General features: G+C 47.4%; 1 protein-coding gene across 3 annotated transcripts in view; it reads right to left on the bottom strand.

Moving 5' to 3' along the window:
* The window catches only part of MICAL2 (microtubule associated monooxygenase, calponin and LIM domain containing 2), a 154,734-nt gene that overhangs the window by 92,036 nt on the left and 43,938 nt on the right, over window positions 1-18,760 (bottom strand). For all 3 annotated transcript variants that reach the window (XM_052653388.1, XM_052653387.1, XM_052653386.1), the window contains exon 3: window positions 9,057-9,397. In XM_052653388.1, coding sequence (XP_052509348.1) covers window positions 9,057-9,320 — 264 coding nt within the window. In that variant the 5' untranslated portion in view covers window positions 9,321-9,397. The remainder of the gene's footprint in view (window positions 1-9,056; window positions 9,398-18,760) is intronic.

An 18,760-nucleotide genomic window follows, 5' to 3' on the forward strand; every position in this document is an offset into this window, starting at 1 on the left:
CACTGGCTCAGAGAATCACAGAGAATATAGCCATTGAATTTTCAGTCACCATCATTCTCCTGATAGCTGGTTAAAAAATACGCTCCTATTTGTTTAAATTCACTGCAGTTGAGTTTGCAGTTGAGTGTAATCATTTCTGATTCAGAGGGAGTGTGAATCGCCCTGGACCCGCCCTACAGCAGGAAGGCTGAATTCAGTCTGGCACCCCATCTAATTGATAAGAGTTAGACAGATATATTCACACTTAAGTGGACAAATCCCTTGCCGTGGAATATATTTATCTCCAAGATATTTTTTATTATGAAGAAAAGCAAAGCTGAGCAAGCGCCTCCAATGAACATGATGGAGGGAAGCCAGGGGACACCTTCCAGTCTGGGAAACAGAGCATGAAACTGCTTCATGGCTTCCTCTCGCCTTGCCCAGTGGTACACATTAATTTGGATAATCCTGGCCAGAGATTCCCTAAGGCCTTGTGCAATCCTGGGTGGGGCAGGAACTGCGAGAGGTTTTTCTTTTTTCCAGAAGAAAAAAAGAGGCCCAGCCCTTCAGTCTAACAAGCCTACTGGCTAATTTCCCCATCCTCCTTGAAAGCTCCATGAATAGCCAGATGCCAGATGCTAGTCAACGGCACCCCACTCCAGTACTCTCGCCTGGAGAATCCCATGGAAGGAAGAGCCTGGTAGGCTGCAGTCCATGGGGTCGCTAAGAGTCGGATACGACTGAGCGACTTCACTTTCACTTTTCACTTTCATGCATTGGAGAAGGAAATGGCAACCCACTCCAGTGTTCTTGCCTGGAGAATCCCAGGGATGGGAGCCTGGTGGGCTGCCGTCTCTGAGGTCGCACAGAGTCGGACACAACTGAAGCGACGTAGCAGCAACAGCAGCAGCAGCAGTCAAGGCACCGACAAGGCTATTGGTCCTCATCACACACCCCTGGGAGAGGGTGCTCAGAGGCAAATCTGGACAGATGTTTGAATAAGAAAATAAGGGATTGGCCTGTCCTGGCTTCTGTAAACCCACAATCAAGGCTTGGAAATATACTGGGACTCACCCAGTACAGCTCTACAGAGAGAACTGTATGTTAATAGTACGCTATTTGTGCATGAGTGATCAATTGTGTCCAACTCTTTGAGACTCCATGGACTGTAGCCCACCAGGCTCCTCTGTCCATGGGACTTTTCAGGCAAGAGTACTGGAGTGGGTTGCCATTTCCTCCTCCAGGGGATCCTTCCCAACCCAGGGATGGAACCTGAGTCTCCTGTGTCTCCTGCATTGCAGGAGGATTCGTTACCTGCTGAGTCACTGGGGAAGCCCCCAGTATGCTATTTGTACTACTGCAGAAAGAAGCCTCTTGAACTACACAGTTCATTCATTCAGTCCCTGAGCACCCTCCCTACATCAAGCCCTATGCTGTGCTTCAGACCCAAAGAGGAGCCAGTCTTGGTTCCTGTCCTCAGGGAGCTCACAGTGGTGAGGAGCCAAAAAAGCAGTCAGTGAGGGACACTGATCAGCAAGGTAGTGATAGGACCAGAGTTGGGAGCCCGTGGAAGCACCAAACTCAACTGGGGATGAAATAAGAGAAAGGAGATGTAGAAAGGAGGTCAGGGCAGACTCCCTGGAGGTGATACTAGCTTAAACTGAATCATAAAGAGAACAAGTTAGCTAGGCCAGGAAGGTGCCGCTGCTCAGCACAAAGAGTACAGATCCTCCATGGATCAAGGCTGTAAAATCTCCCACTCTTTGATGAAATTTTGAAGAGGAAAGCATATTGAATACAAATTCATTCTTCTTTGAAAGAGCAGTCACCTTTTACAAAGCAAATTTCTTAATGAAGTCATGTGTATGAAACTATAAAGCGCTATGCAAATGCTGGATGTAACAGTAATGAAATCATTGTGATTGTTACAGGGGTGGCAGTGGTCCCGACCATGTTGCTACCGACTGCTCTTCACTCAGTGACCCCCTTCAAGGCCACCCAGCCCAGACTCCAGGATTCAGAGGGTGTCCATCACAATACCCACTCAACCAAGCCAAAGAAATCCAAGTAGGCAACATCCCACTGTGGCTCCCTTTTCCATCAGGGCGCTTCTTATCACTCTCCTGCACTATTGGGAGTGTCTACTGCAAGAACCTCCATGGATGAGAACTTGCCTGTAACATTGTCAATGCAATGCGCACACCCTAGGACGCTGAAATTCTCACAATGTATCCCATAGACAAACTTTCATGTGCATACAAAGTACATATGAGGAAGTGTACTGCAGCACTGTTTAATATGGCAACAGACTGGAAACAACCTAAGCAGTTAAGCAAACTGTGATGGGGCCATAAAATGGGAAGCCATAAAAAGCCATGAAAGTAATAAAAGGGTTCAATTCCCCAGGTACTGATATAAAACAGTCTCCGACATATGGTTTTCTTTTTTTTTTTTTGAGTGAAAAACAAGGTACACAACAAATATATTTTTTAAAAACTTCCCATTAAACAAGGAGAAGGGGGATGCACACATACACAAATGGAGACTTTCAGGAAGGGTGCATGGGAAATGGCATACTGGTTGCCTCTAGGGAAAAGACCTGGAGGCCTGGGCAAAGGCATTTCCTTTCCCGGTATATTTTCTTGTCTTGTCCTGCTTGAATTAATTTTTTTTTTTTTTTTTTTACCATGAGCATGTATTTTTTTTTAATTTAATTAATTTTTGCCTGCACTCAGTCTTTGTTGCTGCAAGCAGGCTTTCTCTAGTCGCAGCAAGTGGCGGGTACTCTCTAGCTGAGCTGCCTGGGCTCCTTCTCATCATGGCTTCTCTTATTGCAGAGCATGCAACAGGGGAAGGTGCTCATGGGCTCAGGAGTTCAGGTGCACATGCTTAGTTGCTCTATGACATCCTCCTGGACCAAGGATCGAACCTCTGTCCCCTGCACAGGCAGGAGGATTCTTAACCACTGGACCACTAGGGAATTCCTGCATTTCTTTTTTAATTAAAGAAAACGAATTAGATGGTTCTTAAATAGACAAAGAACACTTTAATTATAAATGTATTAGTAAAATGAACTGCAGTGAACCCAGACTAACCACTTCCTATGAAGACAGCCAGAAGAGAATTTTTTCATCTCAGTTTAGTATTGTTGGGATAATTGACTTCCTCAATCTCACGTAGCATGTTCAATGCACACAGTCAGGCAAACTCCGCACACTTCGTGAGGTGCACTTCGTGCGCATCACACTTTGTGGTGACAAGTGTAGTGATTCACAGAACTCAACTGGCAATCTAGGCTTGCAGACGTGCCTACTTGGGCAGCGCCATAGTCCACTGGCAGGTAAGTGGACAGATACAGAGTTTATGGGAGCTTTTTGTTCAACTAGCACTTTCCTGGTGGCTCAGTCAGTGAAGAATACGCCTGCAATGCGGGAGACCTGGGTTTGATCCCTGGGTTGGGAAGGTCCCCTGGAAGAGGGCCTGGCAACCCACTCCAGTATTCTTGCCTGGAGAGTCCCCATGGACAGAGGAGCCTGGAAGGCTACCTTCCATGGTGTCGCAAAGAGTCAGACATGCCTGAGCGACTAAGCACAGCACACATAGCACGGGAGGTCACAGTGCAGGGACCATCCTCTGCTCTGTCGGTTATGCCTGCAACTGCCTGTATTAGGCAAAGCGGTGCTGGACATTCCCAGCCGATGCAGCGGAGCCAGGATTTGAGGGTCCTGGTGGGTGATTTCAGAAGTGGGGAATGTCAGATAGGCTTATCTAGGCTGCAAGACAGCGGCCTTCCCTCCGAGCTCCACCTCTCCTTCCCCCCCTCCCTGCTCCTACTGTGCTCTGCTCAGGCAGCTAGGGAACCACGCTGTAATGAGCTGGGCTGCAAGCATTACCCAGGCCGGGGTTACCCACCCCCGGGGAGTCAGTGCAGACACAAAGACGGACAAAGGTCATGTTCAAGAGCAGAAGGCATGGTGTGACCCAAAATACGGACATTTCCTTCTCATGGGATAATCCAAGAGTTTTCATTATATAGGCTGGCCCTGTGGCTGCTGGTGATAGGAGCCTGAGTCATTTCCTGCAAACATGTTTTTATGGCAGTGATGTACAAATGCCTTCTGGTCTGAACTGGTTACCTGTGATTACCAAGCCACCCCCTGGAAGGTGGGAGCAGGAACCCTGGATTGGGATCAGGGACACATCCTCAATGATCCTCCAGGTCCTCTGTCTGAGCCTGGCCCCAGGAGGCCTTCTGGTCTCCTGTCGTTCATCCATCCTGCTCTCATGCTCTCCCCGTCCTCTTCCCTCTCCCCATGGGCATCTTCATTCCCATTACATGAGCAATCCACTCTCCCCAGAATATGTTTCTCTGCCTTATGTTCCCTTGAGCTCTTCCTTCAATAAAGCCAGGCAAACTCCTACTCATCAGTCAAACCCCAAATCATTTCTCTTCTTCCAGGAAGCGTTCCCAGACTACTCCAATCACTTGTTCTTCTACAGTCCTGCAGAACAGTGTACACAACTCTCTCATATCACTTAGGATATTAATAATAATATTAATGGCTAAACATTAGCTGATCACTTACCAGGTACTAGGCAGAGTTCTAAACACTTTTCAAAGATTACCTTATTCAATATTCACAAAAATTCCATGAAGGAAGAAGCATCATTGTCCGCATTTTACAGAGGCTGCTATTGAGAATAAGGAATTAGGTAAGTTGCCCAAAGATAAAGAGCTCTAAAGTGACTGACTGGTGCCTAGATAAGTACCTGGCACATAGCAGCTGCTTAATAATCATTTACCTTAAAAATGATTAAATAAGTGAGTAAATACAGAAGTGCTGACATTTCTGTCCCCTCTATAGAAAGCTCAAGTGAGAATCATTTCTTACTACTCTTCCAAACCATCTCCTCTGTCAAATACCTACTAAGGTGTAGGGTCTAGGAAATAACCTAACGAATGAATAAACAAAACACTATACGAGCGATCCAATAAATAGAATCCAAACCCTGGCAATGCCACCCACTAGCTTCAGCCAAACAGCTTCAGCTTCCTGGGCCTCCTGGTTTGCCATCTGTCAAATTCAGATTGTATACAACATTCTTTCAACTTCCTTCTAGCATTAAAAGTATATATAAAATAAACTACCAGACTCAATGACTTTGTGGTGATAGTAACTCCCAGGCCAAATTATGTATTTTACTTTCTTGGGAGCTGTCTTCCCCAGGAAGAGCACAATCAGATGTGGCATTTGATCTGGGTATTACCCTAATTCACAGCCAGAATCAGCCTCGAAAGAGTTTCTTGGGCCTGCTCCTTGGTTCGCTCATTTCTTATCCAAACAGATCACACCCAGGGGAAGAATTACTAAGTGCTTGGCTAAACCCTCATAAATAATAATCAATAATGAACATAACCCCAGGTTAGATTATGCAACTGGCGCCTAAGCTACTGCTCCATGGACCCTGCAGGTCCTCCCTATCCGCTCATATGAACCAGAGGCTGTCTTCTCCAAACAGACCCTGGTCCCCAGTCTTCCCCTGCCATCACCACTAGTGCCTGCATGGGCACACACACATACTCCTGCTGGCACGAAGAGCTTACAGCACCTGGTAGGGGCTGATTAATGCTCGTGAATCACCGAGGCCTAGATCCACTCCATATGGTGCTGAGACGCAGCCACATCAGGACAAAGGTGGAGTTCTGGCTGCAGTTCATTCATTCCCACTCTACCTGTGACTAAGCAGGAGCTTGGCTATATGCCTGGTACCTGACACATCTGTGTTACATGGCTTAGCATTAATGATGAACCACAAGCATGCTAATGCCCATCACTCATTGTTTTGTTAATGCTCAGCATCAGCTACTACACCAAGGGATAAACCTAAGTGAGATGTGTGAGCAAGACAGTGTCTGTTCATGTTGGAAGAGAGGGAAGACCACGTTCTGTGTTCTGCTTGACTCACAACCAGGAGACCCAGGCTTTTAGAGTGAACATTACCCATCATTACCATTACCCACGTGAATCCAACGTGAGGAGGCCTGGACCATACATACCTAGGATGCAAACAAGCAGTTGCTCATCACGAGGAGGACACCTAGTGTTTGTCTATCTCCCACCCCCCATCCCTGGGGACCTGTTCCTCCCCTCATGTGAATCATGTGATGCTTAAAAGGGCTGCCAAAGACAGCGGTCAGCTCCCTTGGTTTTGGCCTCAATAACTGGCCCAAAAGTGAGCTAACTGAAATCCTTGCCTGAGATTTTATTTCCCATATTGAGCAGGAAGACAAAGGTCTTTTGAGTCACAGAGCTATCAAGAGCCTGGTGGGCTTCCATCTATGGGGTCGCACAGAGTCAGACATGACTGAAGCGACTTAGCAGCAGCAGCAGCAACACGGAGAAAACATGTTTGCAGGAGGGAAGAATGGAGCCAAGACAGAGCAAAATATTTAAGAGATATTTAGATGGAAGAAGAGAGGGTGGGAAAAACTTTGAGTGTCTGGACCATCCTGTTCATGTGAGTTAATCATTTCCCTGTTTTGTTTAGGTTAGTTTGAGTTTCTGAAATGTGCGAATAAATTCGCCTAAGAGTCACAGCCATTTTTCTTTATTTCCACAGTCCAGTAATTGATTTTAAATTTGAGTAATTTCAAATTTCGCAAACAAAACTGAAGAACGGCCATATTTTGTTTGAATTCTTTTTTCTGTACACTGAGTGCATTTTCCCATAGGTCTTCTACAATTCAGGAAACGGGTAGTTTTTATGAGATGGGCCACCACATTTGATGTCTTTGTTCCTCCTCCTGAGAAAGGTGTAAAAATTCCTGCACAAGAACCACTCTTACTCAGCATCACTAGGGAAAGACATGAGTCCTTTCCCTTTGTTTTAATATCTTAGACATCACTGATGACCTGCCAACCACCAGATGTACGGACTCCTCCACTTCAAGCCATCAAAGCTTGTAAAACAGGGGCTGGCCAGGCAAGCTAGGCAACCAGCCAGTGGTTTTTGGAAGGACATCTTCCTGGTGGTCACCTCTTCATTCCATCCCTCTGCTGGCTGACTCCCTCTGAAGGTCTGTCCTCCAATCCCCAAGAGAGTCCCCAGTAGCTAGGAACTGTTGGGTATATGGGGTGATGCATTTTCTGATACAGTAAGAGCTCTGAAAATTTTCCTTGAGAAAACATATTGCACTCTAGCCACCTAACTTCCATAGGACCTTTGAAAAAGGAAACCACTATATATGGTTACTGAAAAGGGTGATGCTTTGTAAGTTAAAAGCTTCCCACTCCTAGAACTCTGAAGAGCTGCTCAGTGAGCCAGGAACCATGAAGCTATAACAGCTAGAAAGGAGGTGCTAGGCGGGGATGGCACTTAGGATCCTGGTGCCCCCTCTTCTTTCTTTAAAGCTCTCCTCTTCTTGGGTCAGGCTGGAGCTTAGCAGGTTATGGTCAAGCCCTTCCTGGATGGCTAGTGTGCTCTGAGCTAAAACGACTCCTGCTTTGCCTGACAAAATGCCCTCCTATGCCCTGTACAGTCTGTGTCCCAGGCTCAGAGGAGCTTGGCAGCTGTCTTCCCCAGGGCAAGGGAAAGTGGCTGTATCCCACGGTGGACTCAACAGCTCCGCATCACCAAAACAAAAACACAACAGTTCTGATCTCTATGGAGAGTTCAATCCTCTTGTCTAGGATTGGCACCAACTAGAATTCCAAGGGCTCTGGCTGAGCTACCTCCTGTGAGGTCTAAATACAGCATGCTTGCTTTTAACCTAAACATACAGCCTGGACCAGTGCCCAGGGCTGACAGCCCCCAGGGAAGTCTTGACTTCTGGCTGCACATTCAGAGATGGGTGATTCAGAGCTATCAGAGACATGAAGTGCTAGGCACAGGTTCTCCAATGTCACCAACGTGTGATCCTGAGCAGAGGAAGGGGACGAGGTGGTGGAGAATGCAGAGATGTGAAGAGGAAGAGAAAGAGAGGGAGGAAACAGTAATAAACACCAAAGACCTATTTCTTAGCCAATTCAAGTCAGGGGATCTTTCTCAAATGTTTGTTCCCAAAAGGAGCACAAATGTCTCTCCAGGGACTTCAGGGCATAGGCCCTAAAATCAGAGAGACTGAGATTGCCTTTTTGTTGTGTGGCCTTAAGTGAGACTGACTTTGCAGGTTCCATATCTCTTAAGTGACCCAAAGGACTATTATACTGTTCAATGAGACCTCATACAGAACGGGCCTGGCCCAGAGAAGCTACTTGGTAAATAATGGCTCCTAGAAGTAATGGTAGTAGTAGTAGCGGAAACAGGATAACATCAAGCATGCCTTTGGTGAGCGGACTATTTCCTGCCATATCAATAAACAAGGATGTGAAAAGTCATCCTCAACTGTAGCCCTCCAATGCCAGCTGGTGAGCCTTAAGGGCACTCAGAGAAGAATACCTGCCATCTAGCAGCTACAGGACTGCAGCCACTCCCTACAGTGAGCCCTGAGGGACTCAGGATATAAAAACAGGACATTGTCCCCAGATAGCTGAGGTGCGTATCAAAGGAATGATTTCTGTGAGCCCAGACTCTTGCATCTTCCCATGCAAAGAAAAGCACTGATTTCCTTAACTTGGGGTATCCGGCTTTATTTAGCTATATAATCTTGATGTTCAGACTATCTGTCCTTTGTTGCAAAACTTCCATATAATCTGGCTCTTCTCCTCACCTCCTCGGAGCAATTCTCTCCTACTTGAGATGCTGTCTCCTGAAAAATCCTAAAAGTCCCTACCAAATAAAGCATAGCTCTCAGCCTTTAGGTTATTAATAGTTTTCAAGATGACAACTTTATATTCTGTGCCTCAGAGAGCACATAAGAAGAATTGCTGAGACCACTACGATAGGATAGAAGCCCCCGGCCAAGATAAGCTGTGCATATACAGACAAAGGTAACCTTCAGCTGAGTCAAACAATAAAACATGACCACACTCGCTAAGAACCTTACGATGGCAAAATGGCAACAGCTTCCTAACCTCCCAAAAAACCACCCCACATGCCCCACAGGGTAAGAAGCATCTATGCAGGGGTTCCCTTACCTTGGTGTTCATACAAGATTTTCCTCGCTTATACTCTTTGTGGGATCCACGCTTGTCAAGTTTGTACCACAGGGCCTTGGCCTTCCAGGTGGTCACTTTGGACTTGAGCTTGGAATAAAAGTTTCTGTGGTCCAGAGGGTCTAGGTCCAGGTGTCGGGTGAGGATGTTGAAGGCCTGAAGGGTACCTTTGCATGTGGAAGCTTGGACAAAGTTCTCGAATATCTGCCCAGCCTGGGTCTGCTTCTCATCCTCATTTTCCCCCATGTTTCAGGAGCCACGCAGAGCAGCTATGTGGAGAGGATGGAGGAGAACACCATGAAGTACCTGGAGAAATGTCACACCTGCAAAGGTAGATGGAGGCAGAGGTGAGCTGCGTGGACGGGGGTAGGCTGGGGAGAGGGTGCAGAGAGGTAAAAATACAATTCCTTTAAGATACTAACATACTAAACATAATACCTACCATACATACTCTACAGGAGAGGTATAATCATACCATCTAACCTGGAAATGCTGCCTTGCTGGCAATCTCTCTCCCCAACACTCCACGCCCCTGGCTGTCTGCAGAGAACTACAGATTGCCAAAGACATACCCTGGCTGATGTCAACATTATCTGGTCAATCTTGCCATAAGCCAGATGGTTCTGGAAGTAGGAACTAGAAAAAGGAAAACAAACAAACCCAGAAACCCAGATTTCACACTGTTGAAAACCTGTAATTCTTGGTACCATAAACTGATTGACTAATATTAATGTAACCTAACCACTTGACACGAATGCACAGTTCCCAAAAAGTAAAGCTCTCTAGATTTCATGACCACCATCCCACCTATCTTTCGACATCACACTTTTACATCTTCCTTCATTAGTTATCAGAGGGCGACTTCTCTTTATACAGACAACAAATGGCAACTTCTCAGATCTGCTGGAAGGACAGCATCCACTTCAGTGAGACATACAGAAAGACAGAGAGACATGTGAGTCTCCTCCTGATGCACAAAATGAGTCTGTGCTTTGTAAGCCCAAGCTGGGAGCCATTTGGAACAAGTGCTAAAGGAAAGAAAAATCTGATGGAGGCTCATTCACATCACAAAAATAGCTTGCCGGGGTTTTGGCCATCATTCTTTCTTCTCTGCACCACTCTAACCTCAGGCATTTTCTTAGGAAAGTCATTTAAGTTTCAAAGGAACAAAAATAAATTAGACTGATTTTCCAAAGCACTAGCTATTTTTCCAGAATCCGAAGCCGGTGCAAGAAAATGAGCATGGAGGAGCTGGGGCTGGCCCCGCTGTCAGCAGGGCTTGAGGGAGTCTGTAAACAGAGGACAGAGCATACCAAGCTCCCCCAGACAGAAGCCTGGCAGGAGGAGGTCAGCAAACAGAGACAAGCCCTCAGACTGGGTAGCTTCCCACTCTCCAGACGGAAACGCCATTGTGGGTGCGCTTGAATTGCGGGCTGGCCTTATAAAACTGAAAGCAGAGGTTGGTGTTTATCTTCTTCCTTAATCCTTTACTCATTCATTAAGCAATAACTACTGACTCTGATGCTGGGAGGGATTGGGGGCAGGAGGAGAAGGGGACGACAGAGGATGAGATGGCTGGATGGCATCATTTACTCGATAGACGTGGGTCTGAGTGAACTCCGGGAGTTGGTGATGGACAGGGAGGCCTGGCATGCTGCGATTTGTGAGGTCGCAAAGAGCTGGACACAACTGAGCGACTGAACTGACTGACTGACTGACTGGTGCCTTAGCAAGGGCCACACATCACCCTAGATGCTAGAGGAGGATACAGAGACAGGGCCTAGCGAGGAAGGCAGACCCGTAAATAGCTGATTACAAGACAACAGGCCAGCGCTTGTAAAACTGAACACAGCACATGGAAGCCCAGGGAAGATGTTCAACAAAGCCTGGACAAGCCCAGAGGAGCCACAACAGGGAAATGCCTAAATGCTGTGATTTAAGGAATGAGGTGGATTTTGCCAGATAACTTGGGAACGGACCATACAAAGGCACGGATCTGGACCAGCATGGCAGCAGAATGACAGTAAGTTCAAGGCACTGGGAATTCAGGACTCGTGACAAGGTGTCTGGGGCAGACTATAGAGGAGACCTGGCTTCTCCAGTGGGCTGTGGGGTACAGGAGACAGAGCAGCGGGGTGAGATAAGTCTTTGGGAAAATGAGATGGCAGGGGTGGACTGGAGAAGGAGGCAGCTGAGGACTGCCCAAGCACAACGAGGAAAGAAACTGGCAGGGCAGGGGGAAGGAAAGCACACACATGTAGGTTATGCACATCCTGGCTGGGCGCCACCTGTGAGGGGCCCCTCACTGGGGGCAGACAAGCTCTCCAGACACCCAGATCCTGATGGGTGAAGTGGCTTGGGCTACAGCATAGGACACCTCCCTCCTGTCCCTCTTTCTCCAAGAGCTTCCAACAGGCTGGGCACCAGACTCAGCAGAAGGGAGAATAGTACATTCCCTGCTTCAGACTCAGCCAAACTCTACTCTGCAGCCAGGCCTCTGTCCTCTGGTCCCCTCAACTCAACAAATTCAACCAACTTCGAAAGCTGGCTTTGTGCTCTACCCGGGACTGAGAAGACACAGATTCCCTCCCACATGGATCAGTCAGAACCTTTAGTGTCTGCACTGCTCACATTGGTATCACTCACATAAACTTCGCCTCCTCCTGTGTTTCAACTTTTCCCCTGTGTAGGACCCACCACCCAGAGAGCATAAACAGAGAACAAGACTTATCTGCTTTTCGGAGCATATTAACATCCTCAGTTCTTATCTATCTTTGGAATCACTTCTATGCCAGGGATTGAAGAAGGGCTGGAGTAGCTAATTGACAGCTGCAAAGCTACTTGAATTCCACCGGAATCCTGTAGTATGGGGTGGGCAGGTGGCGCAGAGGAAAACCACAGGCTTTGGGGCTCTTAAAGCCATGTCCAAAGCTCAGCTTGGCCCCTCGCTGCCCACCTGGCTTCACATAAGCCACATAAACTCTGAGCCCCAGCTGTTTCTTTTGTATGAGAGCCTGCAGAGCTGCTGTGGAGGGTGAGACACAGGAGTGATGGCAGAGCCTGGCCCAAGGAAGCACTGGGTAGATGTGAAGATATATGCTGAAGCCATCACCTGCAGCTGATCTGAATCTGGGGAATGCCCCAGGTTGAAAAAAAAAAAAGCTTTGAAAATCAGTTCTCCAAGTCACCAACTCTTCCCTGTCTAAAATGGTGAACTGTTCTGAGTTATCAAGCTAGACCCAACTCCCAGAGAATAATTTATAAACTGGAAGAACCTGTCTCCTCCCAATGCAAGCTGCCTCCTCTCCTCCCCCAAAAGAAAAATGAACAACTTAATTTTACAGCTCCAAGGGAAAGAGCCAGAGTGGCATTGAGGGCTGTGGGTGGGCATGAGAGCTGTAGGAACTAGCTCCTATCTGGAGGGAGATAAGAGGAGGTGAAGGGAGATGAATGGACAGGAGGAGATAAGCCCTGCCTGGGGCTGTGCCCCCGCAGCCTGTGCCAGCCTCAGCCCTGCCACCCTGCATCTAAAGAGTCTGGTCTCAGCCTTTAAAATCATTTTCTAGTTTAAGTCAGACACCTTAGGAATGACTGACAGCCCCTAGGAGTAGGTCTTCTCACAGAAGAGCATCTGGATATATGGAGTCTGGCAAACCCAGGTGTGGGTCTGGTCTCAGGCACTTACTAGCCACGGGACCCTTGGAAGGTTATCTAACCTCTCAGCCTGCTTTCTCATCTGCTCAATGGGGATACTGATACTCGAGTCATAGGGTGGTAAGGAATAAACTCAATCATGTGTGATGTATTTAGCACCTGTGACTCCCTGATGACCAGCACTCATTACTATTCATCAAATGACTCAAACACCATCAGACCAAAATGAAGAGAATATAATTGAAGACCACTAGTACTAGCTTCTCGGAGAGGGCAGTGGCAACCCACTCCAGTACTCTCGCCTGGAAAATTCCATGGGTGGAGGAGCCTGGTAGGCTGCAGTCCATGGGGTCGCGAAGAGTCAGACACTACTGAGCAACTTCCCTTTCACTTTTCACTTTCATGCATTGGAGAAGGAAATGGCAACCCACTCCAGTGTTCTTGCCTGAAGAATCCTGGGGACGGCGGAGCCTGGTGGGCTGCCGTCTATGGGGTGGCACAGAATCAGACACAACTGAAGTGACTTAGCAGCGGCAGCAGCAGCAGTACTAGCTTCCCAAGTCAAACAATTATATACACTTTACAATTAGAGGCCATGGGCTTTCAATTCAAAAGATCTGGTTTCAAATCCACTTCCTAGCTGTGTAGCCTTGGACAACTAACTCCATTTCTGGGTTTTAAGTTCCCATATGAAATGTGGGGAACCTCACATCAAGAAGTTTGGATGATGAACTGAAAGCATCCATGGTACAAGGAAGTTTTGTGAATGAACTAGAGGCTGATTTAGAAGGACTCCCATAAGTTTGAGTCTGAGTTTCCAGAAACTGGAGTGTAGTATTTTGCTGGATACCCTTCTCTCTCCGCCAAAGAAGAAAGTCAGGATTAGTTAAGCCAGAGGATCCTGGGTAATAGCCGTTGTTAGCCTTCCTTGTCAATCACTACCCAGTTGTTGCCTTTTTGGAGTTGGTATGAAATATAAATAAATGAACTACTCAGAAATATGAAAGGTTTCTGCATTTTCTGGGAAGAAACAAGACATGATGCTTTAGTTTCTAAGAATAGCCTTGAAGCAATTTGGTCTTTGCCAATGGGTCCCTTATTTGTGGTTCTGCCTATGTGACTTCATGAGTCACAAAGCAATTCCCTCTCCCTGACTCTGGCTGTTACAAATTAAAGCTCAGAGTCTCAGATTGCCAGCACTGGTAATGGGCTCTCGGGCCCATAACATTTGGGAGACAAGTTCAAGGTTTATGTAGAGGCCCTGAGTAGTCCTCAAAATAAGAGACGAGCTCCTGGCCTGACAATTACCAGTACACTCTTGTGTGGGACTTCCACACCTCTGTTGTCCCTTGGCCTCATCACCTGTGAAATGGCATCAAAGAGTGTGACCAGGCAGTGCATAAAAGATGGGACCTCACTGATGGTCCAGTGGCTAAGACTGCAAGCTCCCAATACAGATGGCCCAAGTTCAGTCCCTTGTCAGGGAACTAGATTCCACATTCTGTAACTAAGAGTTCACATGTCACAACTAAAGAACCCTCATGGTGTAACTAAGACATGGCCCAGCCAAACAAATAAATAAAAGAGGGAGTTCTAGAAAAACTGAAGGAAAGCTGGAAAAGACAATGAGCAAAACCTTCTCTCAAAGCAGAATGAGGAAATGGCAGCCCTCAACCCCACCCTCAAGGCTCACAGACACATTTCAAGGCAAATGCAATCTAAAAACCAAAGCCTCTTGTCATTTCCACTGCCAAACCCCTATTCAAACTCACCCTCTCTCAGGTTAACCACCCCAAGGAGCCATGGGGGCTGGGCCCAGTTTCCTCAGCAGTGAAAGATGGGGAGGTCTTCACCCCATCCACTCACAGAGCTGCTGGAAAGACTGAAAGCCCCCAGCTCTGCACCTCACACACAGAAGACCCTCAGGCATGGCTACTTGGATCCGACATCTGAGACAAGGCAGGAGGCAGCCAGGGCCAAATAGTGGGAAATCCTCACACACTGCATCTCTGCAGAGCCCAGCACAGGCAGAACACCTGCTTTACAGGTGGTGTCTGCAGACGTCATCTTCTCACCTGGCCCAGGGAGGCCCGGCTTTCCATCTACCAGGGCACGTGACACCAACTTGACCCTAACCCTGGGGCAACTCCCAAGGTTGGAAAGGGGCTGAAAGGGGCCCCTTGTAATCTCCTTCCAGCCAGGGGTCCCCAGCCTTCCCTCCGTCACCTTCCCAGGTTGAGCACGCACCACTTCCTGGGGCAGCCTGCCCCACCCTTGTCTCCGCTGACAGGAAGACAGCCTCAGTGAGATGATTTCTCTTGGTCCCTCTCCAGCAAGATCGATGCTGTCTCTCCAACGGCTTCTCCCCGCGGTTGGTCTTAGCCCTTGAGATCACCCACAGGAAGTCAAAGCCCTTTCCATGTGGGTTGAACCCACACGTGCAGTCTTCTTATACACGCCCTCTAGAGCCCCTACTGGAAAGGCTAATGGAAACACATCCAAGAGAGGTAGCTGAAAGCCCACCCAAGTGCCTAGCCTGCAGCAGGGCTTGGACACTGCCCTCTGTTTACACTGGCCCAGGTGGGGAGCTCAGGAAAGAGACTCCAGGCCCATCACAGGCCCTGGTCTTCTGTGCTGCTCCTCTCCTGAGAGTCCAGGGCCATGTGGTCTTGCCCATCCATCCCCAGCCCTCTCCTCTCTGTCTTTCAATAGTGAGCTGACTCCACTGCTCTGGCTTGAAATGACCTCACACATTCCCACTTCCTCACCTCAGTCCATTTCCTCGTGGAATCACTCATACTAACAGATCCCAGGATGACCTAGGTTAACCCCCCAACCCCACCCCCATGAGTCAGAGAGCTATATGCTGACCAGTCAAAGTGCCAGGAAGTCTAGAGGGTATGGTGATTCTCTTGCTGTCTCTCTATATCTACTCTATAAGAAGCAAGGACTTTGAGGGTAGGGGGTGATTCCAGAACTTGATCATCTCACTTTCCTGCAAGGCAAGTATAAGTGTGCCATGTGTGGTTTCTGTATGTATATGCATGTGTTCATGCTAATATATGCATATATATCAGTATGTGCATAAATGTTTACATATGCATATATGTGTGTTGTGTATGTGTGTACGTATACATGTGCGCACACAAACACATACAAATTTAAACTTTTTTCCATAATGATTTCTGGCCAGTGCCCCACATCTCTGCTTGTCCTGCTAAGTCCATCTGTACGAACCTCTAGGAGAAGCAAAGCCTTTGAGGCAGGCAAAACTTGGGCCTGGGCATGCGGAGACTGAGCCTCATCAGAACAGCAACAACGGCACTGCTCAGCTGCTCACTGGGCGCCAGACCCTGTCCCAGATCTTTTACATCCATGATCTCATTTAACCATCCCTGTTTGACAAAAGAGAAGGAGATTCCGAGGGGCAAGCAACCCCTTTCACAAGCCAAGTACTGAATGGGCATGCTGTAAAGGAGCTCAGTTCTACCTCACTTCCAAATCCACGCTTAGTCACCAACTGACATGAGCCATGATGATGGAAATGTTAGTAATGCAACATGCCTTTTCTGAAGTCGCTGTGTAAATTAAACGGGGTGAGTTCTGTAGTCTCTGAAGTTCTTTCAGGCTCCGAGAGCCTGCAAATGTCACGCGGGGTGTGGCTTAAGTTATGGTGCAACCAAATAATAACGTATTAGGCAGTCCTTTAAAAATAATATTTATGAAGACATTTAATCCTTGGGGAAAATGCTTATGCCCTAAATCATGGTGAAAAGAGCAGGATGCAGATTAAGGTCCTCAATGATTCCAACTCCTTAGCGTAATATCCAGAGGAGAAAGGAATCAAGCCAAACATGACCATGGGGATGGGTGGGTGGGTGTGGCAGGGTGGCGGGGGGGTGCGGGGGAGTGTGTGTGTGTGTGTGTGTGTGTGTGTGTGTGTGTGTGTGTGTGTGTGTGATGGTATTTCCATTGATTTATTTGTAGCTCTATACTTTTCTGTATTTCAGCACATACAGCTTTTTATAACTCCCTCCTATATATGCATCCCAAGTCCTGGAGTCCTCTCTCCCTGGTTAGACTATCTTCATCTCATGTATCTTCCCTTCCTCTGGCCAATCCAACTCCAGTCATACTAGCAGTGCCGTTTTTCTCCAGAAAAGAAAGGGCCTTCTTGTAAGAAGTCCTGACACTGCTAATTTAATGAAGGGGCTTATATTCCAACAGGTGAGAGACAAGGTCCCCAAGGCTGCATTCTACATTTTCACACTTCTGCTCTCTGGATCACAGACCTTCAAGTCCAGTGAGGCAGGCCCTTTCCAAAGAGCCATGCTGGGATAGGGGGGAAACAGTACCTCTGACACAATCTCAGCTGTGTCCACAGACCCCTGACCAGCCAAACTCCACAAGACAGACACCTGCTTCCCTGCTTACAGTCCGCGTGCTCAGTCACCCAGTCGTGTCCGACTCTTTGCAACCCTATGGACTGTAGTCCACCAGGCTCCTCTGTCCATGGGATTCTCCAGGCAAGAATACTGGAGCGGGCTGCCATTTCCTTCTCCAGGAGAACTTCTTGACCCAGGGATCAAACTGGTGTCTGTTAGGTCTCCTGCATTAGCAGGTGGGTTCTTTACCATTAGTGCCACCTGAGAAGCCCTAGGTTACAGTCCAGGAGCTGACAAAACAACACACACCTCAGCACATACAAGCAGGTCCATTTCACCAACAAAAACTCAGCAGCCTGTTCTGCATATGCTCTGAGTCACCTTCAGCACACACTGGCTGCCTGGGAAGACTGTGAAGTGCAAATTCCAGTTTTCAGGAGTCTAGCCTTTCTCAAAACTGATGGTGGGAGGTACCTAGGATAAGCAGATTCACAGACACAGAAAGTAGAAGGGCTGGGGAAAGAGAGAAATGGGAGTTATTGTTTAATGGGGACAGAGCTTCAATTTGAGATGATGAAAAAGTTCTAGAGGTAGAAGGTGGTGATCGTTGCACAATCATGTGAAGCCACTGAATTCTAACATTTAAAAATGGCCACAGTGGCAAATTTTGTCATGTATACTCTCCCACAATAAAAAAATAAAATCCATTAAAAAACAAACAACTATCACCACCTTCTAGTAGGAGCTGCCCAAGGCCAGAGTACAGAATCTGTGGCCTAATTAACAACGAACCTATTTTTTTTTTAAATATTTTTGAGTTAAAATATAATAAACAGTGGAAGAATCCTGTTGTTTTTTATTTGGCTCAGGGGCATAATTTCTTGTTGTTGTTTTTGTAAGTCATGTAGGCATCTTTCAGTCTTCCTTCCAAACCTCATTTGACTCCAGGAAGCCTTTGGAAGTTCAGCCCTGCCAAATTCCAAATTTTTATCTCTTATTCTGCCTTCCCTGGGACATCATCACCACTGTTACCCCCTGTCCCCTCAGCACCTGTAAAATCTGCATCAACATCACAGAGAAGGCTGGGTAGGGGCTCCCTGGTCTTAGCTCCCAGAGCCCACCATCCCTTGCCTGGGGAGAACACTCCTGTGTTCTAACAGGACCTGGACAGAAGTCAGCAGACTTTGTTCCTTGAAAGCAGGGAGCGTTCTTCCCTGCAGCACACAGATTCCCTAAAGACTCCCTGAGGGCCCATCTAGATCAGTTCAGATCTGGTGGACATGCCATCGGGCTCAAATGAGGGGAGACAATGGGTATGTAACTAGATGAGACTTCTGTCTCTCAAAATCAGAGCTTTACACATTTTTCATTGACTAACATCAATTTCAGGGACACTGGGTATGAATCCTTGTCATGTTAGCAGACTCTTGCTGCAAGCAAAGAAGCTTGCCAATTTGGAAAAATACCAGTACGTCTGACATATCACATACCATCCTTACTGTTCTTAAGCAAAGGACATGGATGTGCACCAATCTCTACCCTACTAACTCCTAATTTTCCTTCAAGGCTCTTTTCCTCTAGACACTCCCCACCTCCCTAACCCTGACCCCTTCCCCAAATGGAATGGAACCCTTCCACAGCACCTGT

The sequence above is a fragment of the Budorcas taxicolor genome, chromosome 15, assembly GCF_023091745.1.
Source record: "Budorcas taxicolor isolate Tak-1 chromosome 15, Takin1.1, whole genome shotgun sequence".
NCBI classification, from domain to species: Eukaryota; Metazoa; Chordata; class Mammalia; order Artiodactyla; family Bovidae; genus Budorcas; species Budorcas taxicolor.